We start from the raw sequence: 23,384 nt of genomic DNA on the forward strand, positions 1-23,384 counted from the left end.
AGTGTCGACACCGTATGAAACGCGGCAGGTTGATTGGCGCTCCGCCAAAGAACCAAGAGAGCGAAAGAGAACAGGGCGAAAAGGCGGCAAGGAGAGCGAAGAAGAGACGGCAGAGAAGTCAATCAGTCAGTCAATCAGTCCGTTCGGTGTGCACGCGTGAAACTTGGCGCGAAATAACCTGCGTGCCAGCTCTCGCGAACGTAAGCGTAGTTCGCGAGCGCGATGTTAATTGGAATTACACATGTGTGGTCACACGCGAATGCCTGATCTTGAGAGGCGTCCTGACCGGACTGAGCATGATATACACGCTTCATACCGCGCTATCCGCATGAACAGACAAGGACGAGTCGTCCTCTCACTTGAAAGATCATCCTCCGCCAGGATACACAGCTGCCCGATGGTTCCTCCTACGGTTCGCACGCATACGTGCTAGTCTTTCTGACTTTAACCGTGACACGACGGATTCTAATGGATCGGCAAGTTTGGATTTATGGCACGATCATATTCTTCATACTCTTCGATATTTGCCGCTTCGAGAAAATCTGATCTACAAGCGTTTAGAAAAAATTCTACCAACGACTTCTTCAATTTTATAGATTTTGCATTTTTGGAAAAATTCTAGAACAGTAGGGAAAATATTGGCTCGTAACGGTCTGAGAGAAACTCGAATGATTTCTTTAACCTTTGAACAGGTACATTGCCGGTCTGATCGTTGCAACGTTAAAGGCTTGCGTAAGCTAATTTTCGACGTTTAAATACATCACGTTCTTTAGAAAAATCTAGAGCGCCAAAGATGCGCAATGTCGATTTGCAATAATTTGGTGAAACTGCAAATGACTTGTACAACCACTGTAACAGGTATATCACCCGGATTAAATTTCTGCAACGTTAGACGCTGATCTAAATCGAATGGAATGTAGAGAAAAAGTGACGCTGAAAAACCTGATCTAAATTATACAACTTGGCGATTAATACGCTCGTCGAAGAAAATTGGTATTCAAGATTTCAAAGAAGAAGAAACACCAGGAAGGATTCGAAGTAATCGCTAAACGATTCGTGTATCGGAATGACGACATCGAAATATCTCGAGATTCAGCGAGAGGCGCTCCTAGATCCTTAAAAACTCGGTTAGGAGAGACACGGAGAGGCTAACGAGCGGTGAGTCAGAGGCCATCGCAGCGGGAGAAAAGGTCTCGCGAGCGGCGAACGCATTAATCGTCGTCCTTAATTGGGCCACGTCGTTAGGAAAGGAGCGCGACGAAACTGGATATCGCGTAATTGATCGCGGAGCGCACGATTGCACCGTACAGGGAAGACGAGCGCAAGGTCGGCTCGGACGCGTTTGTATGTACGCGAGCGCTTGTACCTCCGTGTGTCGCAATTACTCCCACGTCACACGGCGCATTGAAATCTCCGCGCGAGGATCAACGCCGAGGACGTGGCGGGAGAGCAAACGCTACTGTTTCCCAATTTTTCGCAATTTTTCAACAGCTACTTTCGAGCGGACCGTTATTTGGTGCGATTAGGATTAAGATCGTCCCTGAACGAAGAACGAAATATTGATCGTCGTTAGTTCTTAATTTTACTATTTACGGATGTTTCTAATTAAGAAACGGTCTGTTAACAAAATAGAAATCACGTTTATCGAACGAGTCCAAATATTTCGTAGCGGTGTGGTAGGGATCGATGTAAAAAATGAATGCGAAATTACAAAAGAGACGACTCGAGGTTACAGAGCGTGCGGTATGTCGCAAAGCGCGCGATCTGCTTCGAGATCGCGATCTACCTTCTCGGCGACCTTTCCCGCTGTGTGAAGGCGCGTTGCCTCCAACAAGCGTGCGTAAGAACGGCTGCACCGTCTAGAAAATAATTATGAAAACGCGGCGGAACGAAGGAGAATAGGGTAGGCGAGACTTTCCACGATCGAGGGTAACCTTAATGTCCCGACCGGTTACATAAACCAGCGCCTATAGGTAGCCGTGCGCGGATGAGCACGTTGGTGATGAAATCCTGTGACAGGCAGCCGCGATACCGTCCAAGTGGTCTTGTATCACCGGATGATCTTGAACTAACACCTTTCAGGGCATATTCCGCCATTTATTACGGACATGAGGTGTTCCAATAATTGCGCAAACGCCACGAGATTGCCTGCATACGTAAGTCACCGGTAATCGTTCGCGAGGAGCCTTCCTCTCCTCATCTTCTACTTATTCCCTCTCTCTGTTCCATCTCGTCCTTACGTCCTTTTCTTTCTCTCTTTCTCTGCTTGCGTTCTTTTTTTTTTTTTTTTTTTCTTGCGCTCAGGAACGCGTCTCTACCCGACATGTACGCGCTTCTATTTGCTCTGGTGTCCGTGGTGGTAGCCACGTAGTAGGAGGAGATGAAAAAGGACGAGTTCGAAGACGAACGAAGAGACGAGGAGAGAAAAAAGCGCGGCTACAGTCGATACTCTTGCTGGTACTTGTCATTTCCAGTCGACGAATAGCACGGTCGAGTCTATTATAGTTAACGCGACTATAAATTATTCGAATAGGTCTATCACGCGGTATACATCGCCGCGACGGTGACCTCCTCCGTGTACTCGATGGACATACTCGTATACTTCTATGCGATTCCATGGGAATCGACGGAGAGGGAGAAGTCAGTCGTATACGTATTACAGGATGAAATCGACGCGGATCGACAACGATCGAGCTCCGTCGAGAGTCCACCGTGGATCGACTTTCCAGGATTCTAGATTTCCACGGTGATACTCTGATACTCCTCCGACGCGATTCCTGATGACCATTAAACGACGCCGCCAATCGCGACGCATGGAGCAGGCGTATCGTTGCCAACGACGTTAATGGACTTCTAAGAAGTTGGTCTTCTATTCTGCGTTTCTGCGCTACGGCGTTTTATCCTCGTAATTACTATTATTAATAACGATCGACGGTATCGATATTATTGCGAACAGCCGAGTTGCTCGATTCGCCGCTCGATAAGGTCACGCGCTTACGTTTACGTAACCGAGTGTCCGCGTCGAGTTGCATTATTGTTCGTTCGATAGTTGGACCGTTCTAGTCGAGACTCTGAGAGCGCGCTACTCTTCTTCCACGGGGAATTCTTGGCCTCGCGAGGTCAGGAACGGTCCGCCAGGGGAATCCGGTTGCGAATTCGCGCGCCAGCTGATCCGTGCGAATCCGTAGCGAGGTATAATTCAGTGAGGTTGACTCTTGAATGGACCGGGCTTCTTGTAAAAGGGCTCACGACCACGACGAGAACGCACTCGCGTCTACCGACCGACACGACCCGCGCGAGAGCCCGACTCAATGGCCGGCACTATATTCGTACGCGTGTAAAAAATCGAATTTATCGAGCTGGAATGCAGCCAGATATAAACAATCGAAGCGAACTGCGGCTTACGGCGCCTGCGTTTTGCTTCGTTCCCAGCGACAATGCCAGATACGCGGTCTTTCGAGGGTGAAACAATTGACCCGTTGATTACGGAAACTGTTTGGGATGGCGGTGCCCGATCCCAGGACTATAATTGCCCGATCACGCAACGTTCCGGCCGGTTTGTTGCGGGAAATTGTTACAACGGTGGCTCGATTCGTTTAAACGGACATTAACAGGAACGGTACCTCGGAAACGGCCTTTTAATCATCTCATTGTGAATAACGGATCGATTTATAACGCGTGGATGCTTTTTCAATTAAATATCGCCTCGAAGATTTCGTTTTGTTCCATGGTAACGGTGTCAGTTGTCGGATCTATGCGACTTCGATACCTTATCGATCGCCTGAGTTTTGTTAATCAGTCAGGGATTATCGATATTTGTTGCTGTATAAGGAATGAACGTTTTATCGGAGTCACCTTGTTCATCGAATAGTTCTGCGTGGTTTAATAAATTGGAATAGGATCATAGAACCAAGTTGTAAATCTAATAACAGGTATCTACGAAGAAGTAACGATATTTTCTATGTTTCTTCGTACTAGACTACTTTATTACGAGAATTAGATCTTGTCGTTCCAAACTTCGATTTCAATTATCGGATACAATCAGTGGATACAGATACAGATACAATCGGTTTTAATCAGTGTATTCGAATAATATTTGTAATTACTATAACTTTGTGCTTTTATTCCTGTAAATATATATATAAAAAAAAAACTGAAGCCATAATTAAAGGCAATCGGTATATTCGATTCTTTTTCAACAAAATATTCATCAAATTACACTAGGTAGCTGTAAGTGTATCTGTAAATTCATCGTCATACAATAAAAGTACGATGATGTAAATTATAAAATAAAATAAATAAATCATGAAATTATGGAACATTGGTAATTGTAGGCTTCGAATATCAAACAAATTTCAAAGAACAATTCGATAAAAGAGGACGATCCGCGATACTGGAACACGTTAAACGCTAAAAGATCAGGTCAAAAGGCGAGCGTGAAGTCGTGGTTTTTCACGGACAAGCACGATCGAGGACACGTGGAGAGAGGGAGCGGAACGTAATATTCACGAGCGTAACTTTTATCGTCTCGTGGACATTCTCACGTTGTTGCTGGCGGCACGGGGCTTATGCGAGAGGAGCATCGGCGCGTGTGGGCGCTACTTTACGACGGAAAGCCGAGCAACGCCGATCGTTTTACGCGAAAACGACTTTTTGCCTTGTCCGACCGTGCGTGCGGTCGTCTCATTCGCCTCCGTAATAACGAGCCACGATGCCTGAACGTGATCCGCCCCGAGGATCGAGCGTACAGAAGCTGCCCCGAGGATTATTGCCGCGCGAGTCTATTGTGTCGCCGGAGAATACCGCTCGCGAGCCGATCGTCTCGGTCTCAACCTCGAATCGACTCTCGACGGCACTGTTAATTTTCAATTAACATTCCGCCACACATTTTTTCCACGTGCAACTTAATGTATTACCGATTGGCTAATAACACGTTGCGAGAGTTAATTAAGCGTGATCGACGAGCGAATCCTCCTTCGGAGAATTTATCAAATTGTACGCGGTGAAATGTCGTTGGTGAACGATATGAGATGGGTGTGTACTTTCCGATCGAAAGAAAGCCAAGTAAGAGTAAGAGTTACAAAGTAATTAGTTTGAAACGCGTATGACTTTGAAAGAAATAATCACTCGCTTGAGTAAATAAGTACTTTATGCGTAGCGTGGAAACTTTCGATATCATCTCGATGGGAGAGGTTTAGTTTACACGTACCATTTTCCTATTTATCACGAACCCATTTAGTATATATTATACTTTGATCAGCTTAGAATTAAACGGTCTGTTGTGATTAGAGAGTTGCATTCGTTACACAACGTGGCTGGTTCCTTTGTCAGCGGATAAAAGTGTGTAATTTTCGAATAATCAATTCTTACGCGTGAAATAGCTACTTAATCCCGTCCTGTGTAACGTAGTGATCAATTTTCTATTTCATCATCAATATTCCCCTAACGCTATTCGCAAGCAAGATCTTCCACACGAATGCATGTGTGCATAGCCACACTTGTTAACTCGAATACCGAGAATATCAGAAAGAAATTGAAGAGCATTTTCAATATTTTGAAATAAAAACTTTCTCCGATCGCCTCTTGGAATTTAAACGAACGCGTCTAAAATATCCGCGCGGCTCTATTGAAAAAGAGAAACATCATCGTAGATGTCGAAGATCGTAAGATATCGAAACGAGAAATTATTCACGGTTTATCAATGCCGAGAGACGTCCCTGAAGTCGTTGCCGTGCACGATTACAAACGTCGATTAATCGAATCGTTCGAACGTTCCACGCGTTTCCGTGTCTGACAGCACAGAAATATTTAGATTGATACTAGCCGATGGCGGCTTTGGTTAATTTAAACGAATGCCTCAGATTAAATAACAATACCGATCTGTACGTGACTTCGATACAGTCCCGTGTAACGAAGGGGTGCACGAACGACCATTATTATTCCCGGTGAGCAGCTGCAGTCGTGCTCGCAATAATAACAATGTTGGACAAGTATATAATACAGAAAGAGAGTGGCAGCAAACGTTGGTCTGCGCGACGACGAGATCCTTGAGCCGCGAATAAGGATTTATCAGGTACGTAGCAGATCCACAAATAAATCGTCGATCGACGAGGAAATCGTTCCTACCAGCGGAACGGTCTGTGTCGTACATGGCAGATACCTCTTCGATAATCGAGCAAATATCGAGCGCGAGTTTACACGATAGACAACCTCGTTAGCAGTCTTCAATCTCTTTTAGATCACTTTCAAGGGATTCTCAACCGCTCACTGTTCGTTCCTACCGTTTAAAACGTTAAAATATTAGGTCGCACGGTAAACAATTTCCTATCTTTCTACGCAGTTTCAAAACGTACAAATTTTCTACGAACGAATAACGCGTTTCAGCGCGATTTCAACGGAATGATTTAAGAAGAATTACGAGACCTCGCAAGCAACACGTTTCCAACAGCACGTTTCAAACAGAATTTTATCAAACATCGACGAACATCCACAAGGATAGTCGCGTCTGTACAAGATCGTCGACGAACGATAAATGGCACCTCCACGATATATCGTTCCTTATTTAGAAAACACTCAACCGTGGGATGAAAATAGCAACAGATGTCGCGTAACACCTTTCGCATCCGGTTGTATTCTTCGACGCGCGGAATATAATTTTATCTGGTGGAAATCGAGACTCGGGCAAACAGTTCGCGCGCCCCGTGAAGTTGAGAACGTATACGGCCCCGCGGTCGGATACGTGTAGAAGCGCATCCAGTTGCGGTTTGCACAATACCATGCCCGTATCCCATAGAAAATCAACGGTTCGATTCTGTCGTACAAAGACCCGCCATTTGTGTCCCGTTAAAACTACGATTTTATCTGATTCGGGGGATGTCCAAGACCACTCCGGAAGCTCGTTCAAGAGGAAACGAAGACGTCGAGTGCCGTGGCGAAGGTCGTCGCGAAATTCCAACGGTGTTAAGGTCGATCGTCGCAATCGTTCGTAAAGAGAGCGCAACGTCGATAAATCCGGTGTCGATCAAGCTATCTCGTTGAGCAATTCCCTCGGCGAATCGTTTCATTCAACTGAAAATACGTTTGTGTTGCATTCGTGTGAGCAGCGATGGCATTCTAAAGGTTGAACAGACGTATCCTCTTGGACATCGCGGCCGCGCTGCCTAACGATCGTTTTAACACTTGCGATAATTACAGGGGAAACATGGAGTAACATTTCACAGAACAGCGCAGTATTTCATCGTGAACGTTGGGAATAGATGTCTCGTCTCTTCGTAGAATTCCTCTGTCGAGTTTACTCTAAACGAATATCTATTTAACGACATTAGAAAAATTGTATCCTGCGTGTCGAGCACGTTTCAACACTTGGGGCAAATTGAAATCGCTTACGATATACGTATACGTTTTGTTATAAATATTTGTTACAAACATCTGATAGGTTTCGTAGATAAATTGATTAAAAAAAAAAAAAAAAGTAGAGAAGGAGATTAGTCCCTGTTCGTTTAACCTATCAGTCAGGTAATTTGTAAGATCTCTATTAGATAATCATATAATTTACGTAGAAAACGCGTTGATACTCTTAATATTAATTTCGAGAAACTGGCAAAAAGTGGATTTGCGATCGGCTTGGCTTCTAAGAGGCTCGTATTACGATTCTTTGTATTAAACTAGTAAAATTCAAATCCACGAGATACGCATTAAACCGACTAATAAAATGATCCGCATCCTAGTCTTAAAATCACTGTACGCACGACCATCGTGTTCCATCAAACCGAAGCATAATTTACGTTTCCATCACGAAGCAAGAGTACATTCGTTGGTCGAGCGATGGCGTGGATCCTGTAGCTTTTCTCAAGCAGCGTCGTTCCTTTCTACTTCGAGGCTGTGCCCTCACCAGGACGGCCCGTTAATTTGTAGGGCCGTCGAACCGCTTTTTGTCGGCGACGCCGAGACCGCGAACTCGAGTTTTGACACATTTTGACACGAGGACCACACAGAGCGCTGCTAGCCGCGCCAGAAAACATCACTCGCCCCCGACGAGCCTCGAGTCGGGGGACGAGTATCTCCACCGAGAGCTGGAGACGCCCGATAGACGCGCAAGAACCTGGCCACCGTCTACCGGATAAGTTATTAGCGGCGCCCGGGAAAGAAACCACGCGAATATCAATGCTCCCCCGAACTTACCCCGTTCCGCGATGTATTTATTACCGGCGACCGACTTTTTCCGTTCTCTACGCGCGCCAGAAGATCACGACCGAGTTATTGCCTCTGTGTGTCGCGTCCTTTACGTTGGACAGAGTCCCCTTTGCTGTACCAGGTTCTTTCAACGAGTCAGTCTCGTCGGGATGAACAGTGGGCCGGCTCGTGCTCACACGGACGCATCGAATATGGGCTACGACGTCTCAGAGAACGCGTCGTTTTGCGCCTGTTGTTAAATATTGTATGAGTCGCGGGACTTCTTGCTTACTGTTAGAAGATCGCTGATTGGAATTTTGGACGAGTTGCTAGGTCGCGCAGCGGGAAAGTGAATTAACGTTGATTTTGTTGTTCCGACGAGACACCGGTGTTCGGTTATAGCTTGCCAATTAAAGAGAACCAGATGAAATCTATTCTAATACAGACAGCAGCGTCTTCTGGACAATTAATCACGCTGATGCGAGAAGAATTCGTATTTCGACGAGCTGTTATATTTAGCTTTAGCTCATTAAGACCTAATCTATACTAGACAGTTGGTATTAAGAGGAACCTGCCAAGCGAATCTGCGCAATCCCAGAGTTCGTGAAATACCGGTCCCCGAATAAACATAAATCATAACTGGCTCGAAGAAACCACGACACCAAGGTATACGGTGACCAGCCGTTGTCCGAACGGACGTTTCAGGAGAACCGTCGATCTAGCAGCAACGTGGAACGTTGACCTCGGCCCGTGAATCGAACGGCGTTCCCGGGGACTCGTAACAGAATCGCCACTGACCTCAGGCAGGTACGAGGTGTTAGACAAACAGCTGGCCCGAGCGCGCACAAAGACGCGTTTTATACGCTCTCGGGGCCTCGCCGGTATTACATACAGCTCTCACAGGGCCTTACCAACACGTACGTGGATCGAGAAGGACGAACCATGCGCGAAAGAGAGGAGAACGAACCAACGGGGTGGACAGAGGGGGGCATCGTCATGGACGAGAGAAGAGACGACGAGATGGGTATGTAGGAACGTCGAGTACGAGTCACGGAGCTTCTCTTCTCTCGCCTCGCACAAGTTGCCAGCTTCTCCTCTTTCTCTATCGCGTACCACCTTGCGCCGCATTCCAGCACGGTAAATCGCTCGATGTAGCGGCCACGTGTCCCACGATCGAAAATTGACCGCGATTCCCTGCCTTAATCCGAGAAGATTGAAAATAGTTTCCGAATTCGAGAGGAAACGGTCCCTGTTTTCTGTGTTTGGTAACAGCCTGTCGGAAATTGAGGAGAATTTGGGCGAAGATTGGACGGTGTGGAAACACCTGATACTGTTACGAGAACATGATGACGGGGACATTCTTTTCGGGGATTCGTGACGTTTGATGATATTTTTGGTATCATGTGCGATGGATGTAGGTTAAGTGGTTCTTTGAGATTCTTTTTATTATTCCTAGAATACGGGGGAACGGATACACCTCTGTTCATAAGCGTTACGACTCTTACAGTAAATTAGATAAATCCGAAGAATCGTTGCAAACTTGTTAAAAATCATTGAAATTACTAGCTTAGTAGAATTGGATTTACGTTCTTCTCGCGTGATTTTCGCTCTATTGAAACAGTACAGGTTGTGTGTACGAAAGAAGAATTGCCGTTCGGCGTTCCAGTTTCCTTCCCTGAAGCATCGAAGCTTTTCCTCCCCATAAATTATCCAAATTGGAAACAAACGATTCGAAACAACTCTCAGATTTCCAAGCTCGCCACGAACGCTACCCTTTTGCCGGGCTCGACTGGTATCAATTAAAATACAATAGTGAAGAGAGTGAATATATAATGAAGTGGACGTTACGCCGGACCACGTACTAACGTTGTACAAATGGTCGGTCAGAAAACAAGGAGAGAGGGCAGGCTACGACGGACTGCAGGTTCCCATGACTCGCCCACGCCGTGTGGAAGGTGCTCGGCGATGTCGTCGTCGCTCGTCGTCGGGGGCATAAAAGTGTCCGGAGACCGAGACCCGAAGATCTCAAGTGCCGGACCACCTTGCACGCCGCGTGGGCGATGGGCTCGCGAGTAGTTAGCTTGCGCAAGTTGCCCTTTCCTCGAGTTAAGAGGCACCCAGTTATCGAAGGACAATCAAAACTAGAGCAAGTAAACTAGAGTCTTTACGAATTTAATCTTCGAAATTTTTAAAGTTTATATTTCCCAACCGTATGATCTACGATACGTTTTCACTTTTAAAATTACATTTGCAATTTTATCTGTGCATGTAGATTCGTCTGATTGACACGTGTACTTACGCATGAGCTCATCGTCGTAAAAGCTATATACAACTGTGTTATAAAAAAGAACAATTGTTGTAGGAAAAATGTAAAGAAGCGAGACTACCTTGGAGAAACTCCTTTCTATCACTACGCGAACCATAAAAATCATACAAATAACTCTCAGTAATTTTTGCTCTTTTTTCTGAGAAATCTGACTCTACAAATTTTGATATCTTTAAAATTCGGAAAACTTTTTCTCGAAGGAAACCGTTGTTAAAGATATTACGATAACTAGATCGATAATCAATACCACCACATTGCACTTAGCCTGATAAAATTGGATAGAATCAGGCGTGTGTGTTACAGTTCACGATTTTATCTCTCCATCTTCCACCCACGTGTCCTTGCTTCTAAAAGCACGATACGGATAGTACTCGGCGTAACATAAATTGTGCTGGACGATGGAATTTCATTAATTCCACGCGAGCAATACGCGCGTCGTGTCCGGAGCCGACGATGATCGTGCGAACACAATGTCACGACGGAATCCATTCTGTTATCAAGGTGTAATCCTAAACATACGCGTGCGACTGGTCGCGGTATTAATGAACAGCGACGCGAGGCGAACATTAATCTTACGAGCTAGGGATTCGTAATATTACTTCGGCTTCCCACCATCCAGGCGATATCTAAAAGCGAGAATCCTGCAGTTCGTTGCGGCCAGATAAACGAGTGATTAGTGTTCGTTCTGGTGAGTTTGCGTTTTCTGGAACATCACGTTCCTGTGGGCGTCGAAAATGTTATCCACCGCTCGAGGATCCCTGACAATTAAACACCCGTTGCCCCTTTGAGAAAGATCTGACGCGTTACATCGTTGGCATTAAGCGAAATTTCCATCTTTCTTGAAAACTAACCATTCTCCCCTGAAAAATGGCTCTTTAGCAATAAATCGATGTGGCAATTTGTAGGCATTTCTCCGCTCGAACGGGAGTTATCTTGGCAAAAATAGTCGCGTGAATGGGTATTGTCAAGTTGAGTGAAAGGTACGTCTGTGGCGACTACACGTGGTAAATTGATAATTTTGTATGCTCGCTGCGAGTTACTGGTAAATCTAATGTCTACAAAAATGCTAGATTACCTTAAACAATTTGCGATAAAAGTTCATGGGAACCTAAATGGAGTGTAACCGTCTATAGGATTAAGCTTCTATATAATACGCGAAATTCAACCTTAAATTTTACACGTAGTAATCAAACTGGTATATTACGAGTCACTGTTACGATTGACTTCGTTCCACCATTTCAGATTGGTTTCAAATTTTACCGACAGCGGTGTTTCAAAATGATTTGTATAACGCGCACAACGTATGTGTACGTAAAAGTAAAAGTCTTCTATAGCAAGTGTCCAAATACAATCGTGTGCCATTGCGTAGGTATACGTTCTTGTTTTCAAAGAAAAAGTATCAAAGATGGCAATGCGATTTAAGTAACGCTGCAATAAGATTATATCTGTAATTAGAGAGAACGAAGGGGTTTGAAGATGCCCGATAAGAAGATCGCGCCCTCTCCGCGTGAGAGTTTCATCGCCGCCAGTACTGGGACGCGATTCTCTCCGCGTAAGTAATTTATCGTTACTATTAAAATATAGCCTGGTCGTCGTCGCGGTGGGTACGAGCTGTTATGGCCGAATATAACCATTTCTATGGGTGCACGAGGCGTCCACCGTGATTTACAATGCCCGGGGAGTTATGACGCGACGCGACGTGCCCACACTCGCGTTCTCATACGCTTCGTTCTCGTGCGGTCGACTTCTTCCCGCGGAATTCTTCGTCCCGAGGGTTCTGTCAATCGAGAGACCTTTTCGCCTGAATCCCAATTTTCTCCACGAAACAAATGATTGCGTATATTCGTTATAAAAACACGTATTCGTGTGACTGAAATCACGATCAATCACGGTTCGAATATAATAGAGGCTCAGCTACAGATGCGCACATTTCAAACCGAGGATTAATTTGTTCGCGCAAACGGTAAAGATAAATGAGATTTTAATTGAAATTTTTCAATTACGAAGACAAATCAAAGAACGAAGCTTCTTATGGGAATGGTTTCTTAGGATAATTTCCATCGGTGTAATAAAAAAAAGTAATATCTAAGAGGCAGACACGAGCACATCGATCGTTGCGATCGACAGCGTCCGTCGTGAATCGTCTGGCGTCGTTACGCGTGCGTTCTCGAATACGAAGAGGTAAAATACGGCCCAATAAAAGGGCACTTTGACACAGTCCCGTGAACACTGGCTGCCCATTGTTCGGAAGAACCGAACGATCACGACCGCAAAGTTGGTCCGTACTCTGGCGTGCCACAGCAGTTAACGCGAAGAAGGACGAGCAAAGGGAATACGAAACTCGCAAGACTTTTTCACGCCCGGTTTCCGTGCATCGTAAAATCGATCTTGAAAACAGCTAACGTTCGTGCTTGTACCAACGTGTACCAACAAATTCGTACGTCCTTCCAAAGAATTGCATCGACCAAAGTCAACCAGAACGATTACGTTCGAAATATATAATGTTTTATAATATACGACAAATTTGATTATTCTAGATTAGCAGACTTCGACGTTGAATTGTTCAAAATATCGAAGCTGAAATGACCGAAATAACACTATTCCACTTGTATCATCCCTATTTATAGCAATTATCTTCCGCCAAAGTTGTATCCGTCGCTCAAGTCTTTTTTCTTAGATTCTAATCATAATACTGTTGCAAAATTCGAATTCAAAGGCGACAAAGACACGCGTAGCCGCGATACAAGCGGACTAAGATGAGGAACGGTGCTCGATGCTTTCAAGCGGCCGTAAAATCGCCCTATGAACGAGGAACGACGAGAATTCCGCGTGGCATCAATGACATTTCGACAGTTAACGTCAAGATTATTGACGCCTGGCTCGAGACCGCGGATGAATCCCGTTGGGAGGTGCGGGACGAACAATTTCACTCGCCTCGTCCAGGCGAATCCCTTTCGTGCCGCTTCGAACGGGTTCCATCGTGGACGCACAACAACGGCTGTCGTCAACGGAGTGACGAGTTTTCACCTTTAGTGTCAATAAATATGGTGAAAGGCGGCGGAGCCAGCTCGGTGCCGATAAGACTTTTTTTCGCGACTTCCCAATAAATTTCCTTGACGTTGATCGCGCCGCGTCCCATAATATGATCGTTTACTGTACATCGACAGCCCGCCGGAGTGCAGCGTTCCCACTCCTTTGAATACTTCAATTTGGTCAACATACGCCGTTGTTGTCGCCGTCAATGCAAGATTCACTGCCCGTGAGGCGAATAAAAGACTCCGCCGGTACTTGTACTATATACTATACCCCCTTTGACTCGAATTTCGAAACTGTACTCGATCCCTGTGTAGTTGTGTTACGATGTCTTATCGAATCATTGGTAAAGTTTACAAATTGCGTGCTGGTGAAAGTCTTGACATTGTATCGCTTTATTTTTTAGAGGAACATATATATAAGTAATTTAAAAATAAAAATCTTTAACGTTTATTTGTCAATTAGATAGTAAATTCGAACATAATTGCTATACGAAATACACTAGAAAGTCTAATTACGATATTAAGTATCCTGTAATTTACTAATTTTACGTCAAAAGAAAATTAAAAGCAAAAGTATAAAGGTATTCAAAACTAACCTAACTAATTAGCACACATTTACAATGGTCTATCGAAGTATATGTACCAAAACAAATATTAAAGAATATACAAGTAGGTGGTTCTAACCGCGATTGAACACCAGTCGAATATAATCTCTCGAAGCGGTGGCGAATTCCACCAAGTTCATTTCCTATACGTGGACAATATCGACGTCGATATCTATCCGCGATTCCTGCTGATTCAAGCTCCTCTCGCGTGCACATTGGTCGCACGGAATTCCGCGATTTCACGTCCGTCAAACGGGATAGAAGCGCGCGATCCGAGCGTTTATCGGAGGATACGCGTGATCGACGATCGATCGGTCGCGCCACGAGATCCCCCTGGCGTGTTACGAATCCTGCCAATCACGGGAGTGTAATCGATATCGAGCCCGGAGGAGGGCATCGAGTCGATACGATCGACTCCGCCCCGGGCGTGTCGCCGGCCTGCACGATTTATAATGTTAATATCCCGGAGCCAGGTTCCACGCTTTTCTCCCGTCCTTTCCCCTCCGTCTCTCGTTTTATTCTGCTTTCGTGCTGCGTCCTTCTCGTTCGTTGCGCCAGCAGAAAGAGGAGACGGCCAATCATTCCGTGTATCTCGAGCTCGGATTAACGAGAAGTCAGTTTCACAATTTGATATTGTGGATCGAACTCGCGGTAATTAAAGGATCTTCCTATAATCGACCGAATCGATATTGCGCTTCGACGATCATCGAACCTCGTTTCGCATAATCTGGTGCAGGATGGAGCTATCTTTTTTCGACTGAGCAATTTATGAGATATCGAGGTGGTATTTGCGTTGGATGGAATTTAAATTAGTTTATGTTCGGTTTTCGTACGAATGAGATAGCGATAGGTTTCATTTTTTAAATAGATCGTAATTTCATAAATTGAAAACTATATAAATACTATAGCATTAGTTTGGAGTGTTTGAGTTATTTTATAGAAAAATCATATTAGTATAGGTTAAAGTAACGTGATTTCTAGAGAATTATGTATTAAGTATCGTTTTCAGTAGAAGGAACTCGGAAGAGTTACATAATTACGTAGTTACTCAATTTAATAGCAGCGGATTCAATTTAAAATAACGCGCCATATTGTTTGTCGGTACGCATGTGGCGCCGCAAAACAAGCAACGTCATGGTCGTGATAAATAAAAAATTAGGCTATGGTTACAACGTGCGAGTGTATTTACAAATTGAATATCTTATATCGAAATGCGTACATTCTTACGAATCTTTATATGTATATACATATTTGATTTTCTTAACGTGTTTATCAAAACACTTATCCATTGTAACCATAGTTTTTATCATGTGACATTTCAGAAATACATAACATCATATTGCAATGTAAGGGAAAAAGAAAGTGATTGCAACAGGAAGGAAATCATGCAGTAAAGTATTTGTATATCGTTAAGAAATGTACATTAATTGAACGTGTCTTTCGTTATAAACAACATATCTTACCTTCGACATATTCCTCAGGATACAAAAATCGATCGAGTTACAGCATAATTACGCCGGTTTTGCCGCTGGCTGCGTTTATTACATTTCGTCCAAACGCTCGGTTCGTTTGTTGTAGTGCTTTCCTTTGCGACGAAACACGATTCACATTCACGCATGTAATTATGAACAATTATATTTCTTTCGTACTTCATTGAAAATGTATTTGAATATACGTCGTAACATATTTCGTATTCGAACCAAGCAACACGCACGAGCACCGAAACTGTCAACACAACAATGAATCTCGCGAGATTTAGTTCGCTATGTATGCCTATGCGCACGACGATCTATAAATTTATACTGCGCAGTTTCGGATAATGGTATATTCAGTGTAATATGTCGTACCGTTGACTGAACATTACGCGAATATTAACGTGTTATTTTATCGTATTATTCGGGTTTTTCGCATCGTGTGTGACGTGATATTAATATTAAAGTTACGGTTACAGTGGACACGTGTTCTGACGACTGACAGTGTCAACGAATAAGAAGTCTAAACAACGAAATGTATGCAATGTAAGTAGATATTCTCATACGAGTATACATTGGCTTACACAAGTACTTGATCACTTACTATAGAGAATTTTCGTGTTACGAAAAACGTTTTGAATTTTCATTCTCACCGTAATGAGACACGAATATCGTGGTTGTTTGGTCAAATTTGAAACTAATCTGGATATGCAGGGGGGATTTCTTGTTTGTTTGGTATATTTTGACAAAATTCATATATTATAAGTGCAAATCCTTTAAACGATTCTACTTCTAATTTGATAGAAGCTAACCTACCTAACCTATCGCTTTTCACTCAATGTAAAAATACAATTTCGTTCACACAATTCTACAAATTTCCCAAATTCTTCTTTCGTGTAACACATGCATATAATATATCCGTAAAAGATCTCTGCAAGTGTTTGAATACTTTCGTGATACTGTATACTAATATTTGATTGTCCTTATGAATACATGTGCACATCATTCATATCCATGCACAACAGTTCGTCAAAACGTGTATCCAGTGTAACAATAGCTTGATATCGCTTGACCTTGTGATCTCGTAAATGAACAAAATACCTAACAATAATTGTGATCGTGTAAGAAACAATGGATAAAACGAATTTTTTAATCGCGAACATCGGTCGCGGCGACCATATTTGTGTTTCTCACGACTCGGTCACGAAGTGACTTGCAAACGTCGCGTTACAAGTGCACTCGTTGGTGGTTCAATAGTGTAACGCCTTTTTAGCCGACCTACCTTGGGATGGATGAATGTTTATCCGCGTGTTGAACCGTGCTGGAAACTCTCGTTCGACCTCCACTTCTGGTGCCACTTGAGGGTGCTGCGCCTACCGAAGAATGGAACACCGACGAAGGAATCTCTGAAAGGATGAAGAACTCTAAATTTGAGCCAATAGCCGGAGAACGTGGTGGGCGGTGTGCTGAGTTCCAGATTCACAATGGTCAAGATATGTATATCCGACTACGAGGTGAGTCGTATATTTCAAGCTTAATTGTCTGCATTATTGTTTTTATTGGTTATACTTTTTTGGAATTGGTCTTAGAAAATAACCTTAACACGTTAACTGCTGTACGAATTTGTCACATTGTAAATGTTTTAAAATTTATTACTGAAATTATTAATATATACGCGTATAAAAGTACATATCTTTTGTACCTGGTGTTAGAAGTGCAAAAAAATGTAATTATATCGTAAAAGGATCAAAGTTGTTATATTATATATATTTTATTAATTACGATACGAGAGAGAAAGAAGACTCGCGTATTAGTTTTTTTGATAATTATGTCATTAAACGATAAAATTGCTTCAATATTTTTTGGAAAATTTATATTATTACCTTATGATAAAAAGCATTGGAGGTTTGATGAATAACAGTTGCTTATTTCACTCGAATAATTCAATTAGTTCTAACATTATCACGCAAACTACATACATATATAGTAATCGATGTCCCTCACGGCAGTCAGCGTGTTAACGATGTACCTATATAACACAAGAATTATTCAATGCGCTATAACCAAGTTCTGTAATATTTCGTTTACGATCGTTCGAATGCCAAATTAAAAGCAAATAAGTCAAAAGCGACTGGGGAAACTAAATCCACCGGGGGGCAACAAAAGCTACGTGTGTGTTGGAAGTAGGTTACACGTGCAACGCATCGTCAGTAATGTGCGAACATAAATTCTACCCTATTACTTTCCATGCCTGCGGTACTTCATCTTGTTATGAAACACAACCCTGATCTTACCATGCAATAATACATCAACCGCACAATATCTCTCGGGGTAGCTTCTCTATATGCATCCAGTTTCCATGTACACGCACATATACGTAGCAAAAAAAGATAGGTTCTCGTTCACAAATTAAAACTCGCGGTTAAGAAGATTCTCGTGCTCCAAAATCAGGAAAAATGAGGACATTTACAAGACAAGGTTACAGCTTAGCCTTCTTGAACGTTGTTCGCCCGCTATCCATACCTATATTTCTGCGTGAGTCTCATCGAGCTTAGGGTCAAGGTGAAGCTTCTTTAGGAGGAGCCAGCGTTAATACCAGAACGACGATCGACGCGACACAAGGGAGGTATGTGAAAATGAAAAGGGTGGTTTCATTCGGTATAAACAGTAAATTAGCATTATAGTGGCATTACCGATGTTGTGACACCACCTTACACGCGTACGGATCATCCTTGGCAACTCGGTATGCGTAGGATCAGCTCTCTCTAACTCTGATTTATGCTACGCGACTCGCCGATGTACGCTGTTTATTCCTTATACCGTGGACACCGAGTTTCGTGTAATTTACGATGTCATCCTGACGGCTTGCAAGATAGTTCTCCACTCCTTTGTCTATTTTATTGACGATTCATCCTCGTAGACGTGCATTTTAAGGTTGCTCGAAGAATTCGATCTTTCTCGTATTTTGGGAGATTCGGTCGATACAGAGGTAAGGGTTTAAATTGGAAAATCTTTCAAGAGATTAAATTCCCATAGAGATTAATATCTCTGTCTAAAGAGATATTTAAGGAAAATTGAAAGAAATCAAAGAATCGTTCTATTCGGAGGAAACTCGCTTCTCCTATGTACCAAAGTCCAAAGTTTGTTCGTAAAATAAGATATACTTACGTTGACACATATCCTGCTAGTGTGACGTCGATTATTCCTGATTATGAACGAAGAAAAAGTGATTGCGGAGGTCGCGTTCTTAGCGGAGGCGGCGACGAAGACCGAAGAGGTACGGTGCAGGGACGCGAGGAGGCATGGGAAGGTACAAATTGCAGGATCGGGTATCGGACGGAGTAATTAATTAAATACAATAAAGTTAGGTCGACTCTCGTATCTGAGATCGACCACTCCTCCGCTCGACCGTTCAGCTCGCATCCAGCCGTCCTCGGTCTCGATGCGCTCGAAACTCGCGGAATACCGAGAAAAGGACGGCGTCATTAAACGTTCGCCTCGCGAGTCGATGATTTTTGACTCGGTTCGATCTACGACGAAGGTTCCGCGAATCGACGAGATTTCGCGGGGCTAGAGAGAGATCGGCATAGGAAACGAAGAGGATAAGAAACTCGTCTCTCCGGCTACGTACGCTTAGTTCGATAAACCACCGAGGATCGTAGATCTTTGAGCGGTGCATTTATTACTTCGGATGACACAGGCGTAGACATCGATTATCATCCTACGTAATTTATCTCGGTATATTAGCTCGATGAATTATTTCCCTTGTAACCCGATGCGTTAGTCGCGAACCAAGCCACGTGTGGAACCGCGCGAGCTGGATTCGCGTGCACGCGCGTCTTTCCGAGTAAGATATCGAGGAGGTCCACGCGAGAGGGTAATTGTGCCAATTTACCAGGGTTTCCTGGTGCGTCGTAAAATCACGATATAGATAGCGTGGTGAAGGCTCTCGTTTGCTCGGACCCTCGCTGGGGTCAAGCGGACCTAGTATGTAAGTAACGTTTATCCGCGAAAGAAGCTCTCGCGTGGATGGTTATATAAGCTTCGTCTTGGTTGTAGAACGAAAGGGGAAGAGACCTTTCAGTCTATCAGATAAAACCGGGATACTCTAGTGCACGAGATCCGCGAGGCGCAGTCCCAAGATAATTATAATAATTGGCCGATAAATCGATAATTAATCAGAAGGCTAATTACGAATTATAGTCGCGGCGAGACAATGCTTGGCATTGTTCGACCGGGACGCGTATGACTCAAGTGTGGGAAGCTAATGGGTCGTAAGGTAGAAAGTTATAGGTTGACTGGTTCGCAATCAGGTTTTCTTCCTTTCTTTTTGTTTTTCCCTTCGTTTATTTTCGTTTTGCCGGGCACTGGCTAGGCAATGATAGCAGGTATATCACGCACGCGCGCATCTGCATCGATCTCTGGCTCGTGATTAACGTAACTCGACCTCGAAGGCATCGGTCGGAATCATGTGATTCATGCGTGAAGCTCGCACTTTCGACATTGTTTGCAACAGCCTCGCAGGTGTACCTAATTATACCAGATTAGTATCGTTCGTTACAATGCATCGTGTCGGTGCCAGCGATGCTGAAGATACCGAGAGACGGTCTGACTTTGTGTCTCCGTAACGCTGGTTCGCTGTCTCTCCGTGTTAATTGATGGGATTGGAGGATGGATCGTGTAACTGAATATTACCTCCGAATTTTAATTCGAGTTTGCGTTACACTCTAACCATTCTCCGGCATAGATTGTTATTACGGGTAGGTTTAAGCATCGTGCTGACTTAAAAGAATTGGCAATCATCATTTCTCAAATTTCACACGTAATTTACCATTCGAACGACTAATGTATGCAACAAAGCTTACGTCGGACACCTAAGCGTCACCTATGCATCCCCTTCTGCGTCACGAAACCGTGCGAGCTCTTTCTCTCGCGGACGATCATTCGGGTTAGCTGAGAATAGCCTTCCCCGAAGCGGTGTTCAATCAAATAAATAATTTTTAGGGCGAGCTGGGCGGCGCGAAACCACCGCGGCATAAATTATCCACCGACGCAACTTGGAAGCGGCCGAGCTGCATATTTATACCTAGCGTTGCGTTCGTAGACTGCTACATTTTGCCACGAACCCCCCTTGCGTGTGTAACATTCTCTTTTTCGGTCGCTACCTTTCCGAGACCACAAACCTTGGTCTGGAACTATAAACCTCGTGTCAGCGGAAACGCTTCGGTCCATATCCACTATGGTTTCGTAGAAACTCTTCTCTACCGTGACCTACGAGCAAAAGTTGTTCTAGAAGGCGTTGGCTCGAAGTAGCCAGAAAATCGCAACCCTACAGCCTTGCAGCGAGCTTCTCGTGAATCATCGACACCTGCTTACCTCTCACGACTCCGAGCACTTATCGAGTCGGCCGGATTTACATTCGGAAGAACGATGATAGGTTCGATTTACAATTCATGGGGCTCGATGCTTGGAGAAGATAAAGATTCAATCGGATGGGTGGATGTTGGCGTTGAAAAGAGCGTGTTTCGTTATTGGATTCATTTTTTTTCTTTTTTTATCCCCATGGTAGGTTCGTAGCATAAGAACTCGTACTTTTAGCTTTCACGTACAGTTCGTTTTTTCTCTGTTTTCTTTCGCAATCGATATATTATATGGAATAAGATTTACAAACTTATTCCCTGTGTGTTCTCCATGTTATTCCGAGCAAGAATTATCGTACGTATCTACGCGTTCTGATTCGATTCATCGTAAGTAGGTTAAGCTACTTGCCCTTGTATAATAATTTATTTAACCCTCTTTTTCGTAAAATTTTCTAGAAAAAGGATTCGTAAAACAAGAAAGAAAAGAGAAAAAATAAAACATTCAGTCGATCGCGAAAAATTCATATCTCGATAAATTGAACGGTTTCTTTGTTCCAGAGAATCTTCCAAATAAACATGTTAGCGAAGTATGTCGATTTCGTGGAAATAGCATCCTGTACGCATTTTTTCATGAATTAATTCGGACGATATCAAACCCCCGTATCGATATAAATTTGATACGAAAGTGCACGTCGTTGACAAAAAGAATGACGTCAGAGCGGCAAGTAAGGAAGTCGGCCGCAGAATAAACGGCCAATGTTTCGCTATGGAGGACGTAGGCAGCGGTCAATGGTGGTGGTCGAAGTGGTCGCACGGTGGACCAGAAAAGCCGCGGCGATCCGTGGGTAATGCGCGTTCTTGCGTTCCTCATCATGGATGACGAAGCAAAGGTGCATGCCGCATCCTCGGGTTCACGTCTTCTCGTATAGTCATACGGTGCACCTAGGTATTAAGGTCGATTCACACTTAATAACACCGTGGCGAATGTAAAATTCGTATCCGTAACGAGGTTTCGAGAAACGTCGAATTTATTAAATTTCAGCGTATCGGAAGCGGGACAGAAATGCTGGCAAGCCATCCACGGGAAGCTGCATAATGGAATCACGTTCTCGCATCGTCTCATTTTGTTGATCTCGTGTTACGCGAAATCCGCGGCGAAGGATAATGCCATTAATCATTTCGTCTCACGGACACTCTCGAGATTCATTTCTACTCTACCACAAACGTATTTCTATCCAGAATTTCCGGATTAGTCTGAAAACAGAACGTCTTCATCGTGCTATTCCAACGTGATTGATCATTTTTTCATCATATAAAACACCATTTTCATACTTTGTGACGATCCTAAACCACACCAAGATCGTCGTGCTCGATCGCTGAATAATTTTGTAAACTATTTGCGACGAAGAGAGAAGAGTCACGGAATTTGGCGAGATAACCGGCGACGTGGAGCGCTGAAAGCTCGGTTGAAAGAACGGATAGAAAGAAGAAGAAAGAAAGGGCTAAAGAGAAAAAGGGCCCGGTCGTAGTTCAGCCTGTGGCCCATCAGATAGCACCCGGTCTCTCTCTCTCTCCCTCTCTCTCTCCCTCTCCCTCTCCCTCTCTCTCTCTCTCTCTTTCTCTCTCTCCGAGAGCAAGGAGAGGAGATATTGGAAGAGGTCGAGCGAGGACGAAGGGGGGAAAAACGAAGGAGAGGAACGGACACTCGGGATCTGTTGGGTTCAGGTTAGACAAGGAGAAGGAATAGATAGAAGGGGGTGTAGGATGAAGGCTGAAGGGGAAGGCAGGGTTGAAAGGGGTACATTGTTTGCCGAGCAGAGCCGATAATTCAGTAATGAACGTAACCGACGCGCGCCCGCGTTCAGGGCTATAATTACCGATACCACGTCGGATAGCGGATCCCTTAACTTCGGGTCCTGAAGCGCTACGAAGGAGCACGAGAGCGCAGACGCGCGAGCGAGTATATTCCCTCGGTCTGTTCCCGGGCCGTGGTCTTAGAATGGGCAGCTCTAAATTAATAAATCAATAGCCGGCCCCTTATCCGATCCGCGGGTGGGTGGAGTTTGTTTGTTTAAGAGCAGGATTTATTAATTTTTCGCTGGGTGGTACGTTCCTACGGGTCCACGCACTCCCGACGGTTATCTTCCACCTTCGCTCTCGCGCTCGCCTCTATCTCTTCCTTCCGTGTTCTTTATGCACGCGAGCTTCTTCCCTATTTTACGAGCCGATAGCTGCTTCGCGCATGCCAGCTGTTTCACATAGGTGGTCACTTGCGTAGCTTTCCAAGATTTTGTTAAAATACTGCCACGTTGGAGTAGAAGAATTGGGTTATCGATAAATTGGCAATGGGGTTTGGATTTTTCACTTCTACAGTGATATTACCAATGAATTTTCTATGACAGTTTCAGCTTGTC

The 23,384-nt window shown here is 44.1% G+C and overlaps 1 protein-coding gene and 1 long non-coding RNA gene across 11 annotated transcripts in view; one reads left to right on the forward strand and one right to left on the reverse strand.

Annotated features, from left to right (window-relative positions):
- Positions 1 to 15,797, reverse strand: part of LOC138179200 (protein embryonic gonad) — a 112,688-nt gene extending 96,891 nt beyond the window's left edge. For all 3 annotated transcript variants that reach the window (XM_069111751.1, XM_069111749.1, XM_069111750.1), the window contains exon 1: positions 15,602 to 15,797. In XM_069111751.1, the coding sequence (XP_068967852.1) occupies positions 15,602 to 15,610 (9 nt within the window). In that variant the 5' untranslated portion in view covers positions 15,611 to 15,797. The remainder of the gene's footprint in view (positions 1 to 15,601) is intronic.
- A 9-nt stretch (positions 15,798 to 15,806) lies between these two features.
- Positions 15,807 to 23,384, forward strand: part of LOC138179205 (uncharacterized) — a 183,023-nt gene continuing 175,445 nt past the window's right edge. For 7 of the 8 annotated variants that reach the window (XR_011172953.1, XR_011172954.1, XR_011172958.1 and 4 more), the window contains exon 1: positions 15,807 to 17,124. This is a non-coding gene — a long non-coding RNA (uncharacterized LOC138179205). The remainder of the gene's footprint in view (positions 17,125 to 23,384) is intronic. The other variant, XR_011172955.1, reaches the window with a different exon arrangement.

The sequence above is a fragment of the Bombus flavifrons genome, chromosome 4 (assembly GCF_040668555.2).
Source record: "Bombus flavifrons isolate JBK064 chromosome 4, iyBomFlav1_principal, whole genome shotgun sequence".
Lineage (NCBI taxonomy): Eukaryota > Metazoa > Arthropoda > Insecta > Hymenoptera > Apidae > Bombus > Bombus flavifrons.